This window comes from Plecotus auritus (genome assembly GCF_963455305.1).
Source record: "Plecotus auritus genome assembly, chromosome: 10".
Lineage (NCBI taxonomy): Eukaryota > Metazoa > Chordata > Mammalia > Chiroptera > Vespertilionidae > Plecotus > Plecotus auritus.
The window spans coordinates 43,465,731-43,473,417 of NC_137785.1; the positions used below are offsets into that span (position 1 = coordinate 43,465,731).

Genomic DNA, 7,687 nt, shown 5'->3' on the forward strand with positions numbered 1-7,687 from the left:
GCTACTTACAGCTCATATAAGCCCTCAACACTCCTTGATAATTGTATCCTCATTCCCAGTGGAATGCCATCCCCTCCTCTCACCCAGTCTTATCACTCCTCTCATCACCACCACCACCAACAGAAACACCATCAACACCACCACCACCAATACCATCAACAACAGCAATATCAACAACACAACTACCACCATCAAACCAATATCACTACCATCAACACCACAACCAATACAGCTAACACCCCTACTAACAATACCAATACCAACACCAACACCAACCACCACTTCCTTAATGTTCAGAATTGCAAACCGCTAGTGAAAGCATGCGACCAATTTCTTGCCAGCACTGCCGTTACCTTGTTCTCCTCTGGAGTGAAGAGGATTCGGAATATGGATGGCACTCCTGGAGCTACTTTGTGGCCAATGTCTTTGGGACTGATTACTTTAAAGTACGGTGAGCTTTCCTCAACGACTTTCACCATCCTTGGAATCTGCAAAAAATATATAGAGCGATGACTGTGTGTGTGAAAGTGCAGAAGGGAAAGTGCAGGCCTCGTAGTTAAACATGACATCTCCATCTACTACCCACCAGCCATGTGACCTTGGTCAGGCATGAACTTCAGTTTCATCAACTGTAATAGGAGATGACAGGCCCTACCTCTATCCCAGTGTCTTACACAAAGTAAGCACTCAATGCATTTTAACTTTAAATTTCATGAACATTATTATTACTCATTTTATTGTTATTTTAAGTCTTTGTTCATTTTATTATTTAAATGTCACTATCTTCAGAGACTAACTGCTAAGACCGCACTCACAGCGGAGTTGAGCTGGATTTCCCAACATCTGAGAATTGTTCTTGGAGAAGAAACCACACTTGCTGCACTCCTGCTATGGGCCATCACTGCACATGAGGTGTCACTTAACCCTCCGAATAAACTTTGAGCTTCATTCTGACTCCCATTCTACAGATGAGAAACCAGACACTTGCCCTATAGCCACAGCTTCACCGAGCAATGGTGTTCAACTCAAGTCCCAGCCTAACCCCGCCTTCCTCTCTATAAGATTGTCCTAAGTAAACACCACTGTGAAGCAAGAACAAAGAAAACAGTATAATGTCCCCGAGGCCAGTCTCCGAACAGCTTCCAACAGTTTTATTCTTTTAAAGTCTTATTTCTCTGCCCTGCTTGCCTTGCCTAGAGTAGTAGCTCTATCTCAGTTAGCTCAAGCAATAAAGGAAATGCAGTTATGAGGAGAATGAGGGTGGTCAGGGGTGGAGGTTCTAGGGACACAAGGAAAGTGAGACAGGATTGTTGTTGTTTTTTTAAGACTAAAATGGGCACCAGGAAAGTTAACTATAGTCAAGTCTGACCCAGATGCCTCAGGTGAAAAAGAAGGGAAGAAGACCTCCCACCACCTCTCAAAGCTGTCACCAGATGGGGAAGGAGAGAAGAAATGCAAAGAGAATTCAGACAGGTAAACCCAGAGAGTGAATAGATAAGGAAGAGATGTGTGCAAACTCGATAGGAATAGAAATAGCTTTGCTGTAAGGGAAATGTGCCGTGACATTTATGATGTGTTGAGTGATACTGTGTAAGCTTGCTGGGAATACTTTAATAATAGCATAACTGTGAACTAGAAACTAGGAAGGAAAACAACAGTAACACTAATACAATAATAATAAAAGTAATAATGCTATAGTGCTTACTACGTGACAAGCACTGAACTGCATACACTCATTATCTCATTTACTATTCCAAACAACATATTGAGATGGGTGTTATTATTATCCCCATAGCCCATGACTTGCCCAAGATCTGCAACTGGGAGACAACTGAATCTGAATCCGAATCTGTCTGCCTCTGGAGTCTGGCTGTTTATTATTGTACTAGAGGCCAGTGCACGAATTCATGCACCAGTGGGGTCCCTCGCCTGGCCTGTGGGATCGGGCTGAAACCGGCTCTCCAACATCCCCCAAGGGGTCTCAGATTGTGAGAGGGCACATGCCAGGCCGAGGGACCCCACCAGTGCACGATCGGGGCCAGGGAGGGATGCGGAAGGTTGGCCAGCCGGAAAGGGGCCGCAGGAGGGCTCCAGGGCATGTCCGGCCCATCTCACTCAGTCCCGGTCGGCCGAACCCCAGCAGCAAGCTAACCTACTGATGGAGTGTCTGCCCCCTGGTGGTCAGTGCACATCACAGTGAGCGGTTGAGCGGCCTTAGCATATCATTAGCATATCATGCTTTGATTGGTTGAATGGATGACCGGACACTTAGCACATTAGGCTTTTATTATATATGCTCCCAAGTAGAATCATGTTGTGGCTTGTGGAGTGTTCATGGCTTACTTTCAACTTGTGTGTTTGAGAAAGACAAATAATGACCAAACAGGCTATGTCTTTTTGCATTCTGTGCCAGTGAGGAAGCAAATAAAAGGTGAGTGGCATGATGCCCCAAATATATCTCAGTGGTTCCTTAAGTGTCCATGAGCCTAGGAAGTAGAGAGGTAGGCTTACATCAGTCATCTAGTATAAGGAAGGGCCCTGGGAGTAACTCACCCAGAAACAAGACTGCCAAGCCAAGAGAAATCTGTCTGCTTGTTGCTGGCTGAATTTCCCTAGATAAGAACCATCCTTTCATGGGGTCCAACCCTCTGGTAGCATCTTACCAAGAGCTCTCGGGTTATCCATGAGAACTGAGTGACCTTTGGCAGTAAAACTTACACATGGCCCTTATCCTTGACTTGTCCATGTAAACCAACTGGCAAGCCTTCTTGTTTAGGGCCAGGGAAGAGTGGCCCAAACTACCCTTTGCACTAGCTCCTCTCTGCCTATCAAAGTCTAAGAAAACTCGAGCAAAAGTAAAAAAATTAATGTAGAAAGGGAAAAAGAGAACTGGAAGTGAGAAACTAAATTATTTGGCAGCCTTATATGAAAAGAGAGAGTCCTAAAGTCTATGCAATATATCTCTTCTTAAGGTCTAGGAACATAATCCTGAACACCTGGATTCTTTTTCTTCTCTGTGCCTACACTTTAGCTTCTATTCCTTGAGCTTCTCTTGCTAACACTCCTGCAGCAAAAAACAAATCTGCCATTTTCTCCAGAGTCTGGCTTTGCTGTCACTAAATCATCCCAACGGTCTTTGAAGCATCACTGGTTCATTTAATGAGCTCCTGTGCAAGTCTTCCCATTGGCCTTGGATTCTGGCATCATCTTTACTTACCTTCCCTTGGTCAGGAGAATCCCCTTGGTTAGTGGGAATTTGCCTCCACATTCTTAGATTCCATAAGTATTTTTACTTGTCTTTACACCTACACTTTAGCATCTCTCAATGCCCTTCCTTCCTATCTGATTATTTTTCATACTTACCTGTGCTTTATGCTGACCTCCAGCCTAATTCTTTTTCTTCTCCATAATCATTGTGAGTCAAGGAAATCTTCAGGCATTTAATACCTTTTCTTTAAATAAAGCCTAATTTATCTCTGAAGAAAAAGGCATAGGATGGAGAAGAAATCCTCAGTTGCAACCCCAAAGTGACAAGGTATAAACAGTGAGAGAAGCTGCCCAAAGCTATCTGTAAACAAATATCTAAAGGCTTCTGAGGTAGAAAGAAGGAGAAAGAAAAGGGGGAAAGGGATATCCATTTTTTAATTAAAGGAAAATAGAATTTGTAGAATATAAAAGCATTGGCTGAACGACTGCAATTCAGATGAGTTTATACCTTCAATTAGGGATTGGAGGCTCTAAAGCAAAGTATGTAAGCATGAGTAGTAATCACCCTGTCTTAAAGGAAAGCCTAGCCCACTGGACACACATGAGAACTTCATGACATTCATCTAGCCCCGTGGTCGGCAAACTGCGGCTCGCCAGCCACATGCGGCTCTTTGGCTCCTTGAGTGTGGCTCTTCCACAAAATACCACGGCCTGGGCGAGTCAGTTTTGAAGAAGTGGCGTTAGAAGAGGTTTAAGTTTAAAAAATTTGGCTCTCAAAAGAAATTTCAATCGTTGTACTGTTGATATTTGGCTCTGTAGACTAATGAGTTTGCCGACCACTGATCTAGCCAATCCTTCATTCAACAAAACATTAGTGCACGTGTCAGGAGCTTTCGGTTTGTTGGGCACTACCCGGGAATTGAACATACATATAGCCACAAACCAACCAAGAGAGTCTTGTCTTCATTAACCCTACAGTCATAGGGCATGTTTTCATCTATTTTCCTAGGTCTATCAAATTAAAGAACTTATCTAAGATCCTATATGATCCCAATTTAATTTGCTCCTTCGTATGTATCCGTGAAAGATACAGCCATCGCATTGAACATACTCACTTTGTCATTGTTCCTCAAAACCAGTGGAACTTCATAGACTTCACAGGGAGTGTAGTTCTGAAATACAATTTCTGATGGAAAGGGCTGGAATAATGCCTGGTCCAGGTCAATTTCTGAAAACTTTAGTTGAAAAAGTAAATTAATCATAGAGTCACACAATGCAAAAATGATTGGGGAAGATAAGAAAAGACTATATAGATCTATGGATATTAATACTAACAACGAAAGAAACACTCAAAAAGGGGTAGTTACTATAAACAATAATTGGTATAATTGTTAAGGTTATTTCATCAACTTCTTTAATACAAAAAAGGAAGTTTTGGTCCTCATTTAAAAAAATAGAGGCTAGCTTCCTAATTTCAGCTCACAAGAGGCTTAGGTACAACTTTCCTTGGTTGTCCAAAATCCAGGTTCATCTGACACCAGTCGCCTCCAACATGCTGCCAAAATTCAACCCCAATGAGGTCAAAGTCATATATTTAAGTTGAACCAGTGGGGAAGTCAGTGCCATGTCAGCCCTGGTTCCCAAGAGAGGCCCCCTGGGCCTGCCTCCAAAAATATTTGCTAATGAAATCGCCAAAGCAGCAGGTGATTGGAAGGGTCTGAGGATTACAATGAAACTGACCATTCAGAACAGACAGGCCCAGAGGGAGGTAGTACCTTCTGCCTCTGCCCTGATCATCAAAGCCCTCAAAGAACCTCCAAGAGACAGAAAGAAGCAAAAGACATTAAGTACAGAGGAAATTGATGAGATTGTCAACATTGCCAGACAGATGTAGCTCTGATCTTTAGCTGGAAAACTCTCTGGAACCATTAAAGAGATCCTGAGGACTGCCTAGACCAGCCGTGGGCAAACTACGGCCCCCGGGCCGGGTCCGGCCCGTTCGGCTGTTCTATCCGCCCGCGGAGCCGAAAGAGCGGAGGGTTCTCTTGCTCTCCCCTCCACTCCTTCACCAGCAGCAGTGTTAACATGGCAACTTCGGGAAACACGGCCGCAGCTCCTTCTTCTGAGTGGGCGGATTTATATCCGCCCATTCAATAGAAGGAACAACCTCTCAGTCTTCCAGAGGCTCCTTGTAATGCCCGCGGACGCGTCCCCCGACATCACCCTGGGAATGCGTAGACGCTTTATCGTGGTGATGTAGGGAGGCACGCCCCTGGAGAGCACAGTATCAGAGCATTAGCTAAAAAGGAGACCAACAACACTGTTCCCACTGAAGTTGATGTTTTAAAGACCAAAAACCTTTCAACCCAGTCTACATTGCCATCTACATCTACGTCCCGGGCATAATTTGGAAGTTGCACTAAAGAAAATGTTTAATTTACTGTTTACACATTTTGTTCTTTTCTATTTGTTTTAGTTTTAAATTATTTTATTATATTTAAGTTTAATTTGAAAGGCTTTTGTACCTTTCCTTTGTTAGGCAATTTTATTTTGCCTTTGCCATCTTCAATAAAAGGTATGTTATTGTGCTATGATTCCTCCATTTTTTGAAGTTTCAAGTTATAATAATTAGTGTTTACATTCTTCTTGTTAAAATGTTTGAAATGAATAAAACTATTGAAATAAAAAAAAAAAGACCGTACCCTTTTATGTAATGATGTTTACTTTGAATTTATGTTAGTTCACACAAACACTCCATCCATGCTTTTGTTCCGGCCCTCCGGTCCAGTTTAAGAACCCATTGTGGCCCTCGAGTCAAAAAGTTTGCCCACCCCTGGCCTAGACTGTGGGCTGCAATGTTGATGGCTGCCACCCACATGACATCATAGATGACATCAACAGTGAGGCAGTGCAAGGCTGCCTGGCTAGTTAAGAACTACAGAGGAAAATACTTCAATTAAAGATCATTTATAAATAAATAATAAAGAGTAATTAGAACACTAATCCAAAACTTCCATTTCTGGTAATGATGAATAAGGTAATATGAACCAATTCTACTATAAGAATAACAAAAAAATGTTATGTCAGCAATTACCTCCTTGGAGGCACTAAAGAGCTAAAAAGATGGTATAATCTAATATTGAAACTATGAATTACCTCAAACTAATAGCCTGTATACTATCCAACAAGTTCTGAGTACTGCCATATTTCCTTAAAAATTCAGAATATTCCATGATGCCCTGCAATTTCATGGCTGTACCCTGAGGAACCTTGAAACACAGTTTGAAAATAAAAAATGTAAGCACCCACCTCAGTAATTTAGAAAATCAATAGCAAACATCTATAATAATAAAAGTGAAATATGCAAATTGACCAAACGGCTGAACAGTGGGACAATCGTCCGGACAACCTTCCAGACAAAGCCAGGGCTGCAAGGGCCAAGCCTCTTGCATGAATTTCGTGCACCAGGCCTCTAGTTAAAAAATAAAAACCCAAACAAGTAAAAAATGATATAACAAAAACAATCGCAGAAATTAGTGAAATGGAAAGTAACTATACTACATAACAACAAAGCCAAAAGTTGTCTTTAAAAAGACTAATAAAATTAATAAAATACCTAGTGAATCTGATTTAAAAAAGTAAGACAGAAGGTACAAAGAGCTCTTTAAATAATGAAAATAGGGACATTACTACAGAACCTAAACCAAGGAAAATAATAAATGGATATTATGTCAATAAATGTGAAAAGTTAGATAAAACGTACAAATTCCTAGAAAAATACAATTTATCAAAATTAGCACAAGACAAAATAGAAAGTTGAAATAGTTCTATGCCTATTAGAGATAGTGAATTTGTAAAAAAAAAAAAAAAAAAAAAAAAAAACAGTAGGAAAAGGGAAAACTTATAGGTCAATGTTACTCATGAACCATAGATTCAAAAAAAGAAACAAAACATTAGCAAACTAAAACCCACAATATCTAAAAGGAATAATACATCATGACTACGTTGGGTTTATCTCAGAAATTCAACATTCAAAACTGATCAAAAAGACACAAAATTGTCATTTTCCCCAGAAGAAAAAACTGTTTATTTAGAAAATTCAAAATAACCAACTAGATAAAACTATTGAAATTAATAAGTTATTTATCAAGGTCACTGAGTATAAGATCAACATACAAAAAATAATTATACTTCTATGTACTATCTATGAACTATAGAGAGTGCCTGGGAAGGCACATGGGCATTTCTTTAATTATTGTCAGCTGAATCCAGTGGCATTGGCAAAGCCACATCCTGGAAACACGCTTTGCCAGAGGTAGGAGTGTTGTCAGCTTGACCTTCAGCCCAGGTGCCAGGGGGTGGGTTTTGTTATTTAAATCCAGCCAAGCACCAAGAATGAATACGACTTGGGCCCACCGAAGAATGCACATAATCTCCTTTGTCTTGACTTTTAGTAAAACTTCCTGTTTTTTGCTGTATG

At 40.9% G+C, this 7,687-nt stretch overlaps 1 protein-coding gene and 1 pseudogene across 2 annotated transcripts in view; one reads left to right on the forward strand and one right to left on the reverse strand.

Annotated features, from left to right (window-relative positions):
- Positions 1 to 7,687, reverse strand: part of HYDIN (HYDIN axonemal central pair apparatus protein) — a gene marked incomplete at its 5' end in the record, with an annotated part of 303,461 nt that overhangs the window by 289,842 nt on the left and 5,932 nt on the right. Inside the window, 2 exon segments of the mRNA XM_080643807.1 lie at positions 354 to 488; positions 4,323 to 4,442. Coding sequence (XP_080499933.1) covers positions 354 to 488; positions 4,323 to 4,442 — 255 coding nt within the window.
- On the forward strand, positions 4,760 to 6,139 carry LOC308236115 (large ribosomal subunit protein uL11-like; annotated as a pseudogene). Its single transcript has 2 exons — positions 4,760 to 5,162; positions 6,050 to 6,139. The product of its transcript is annotated as a large ribosomal subunit protein uL11-like (transcript).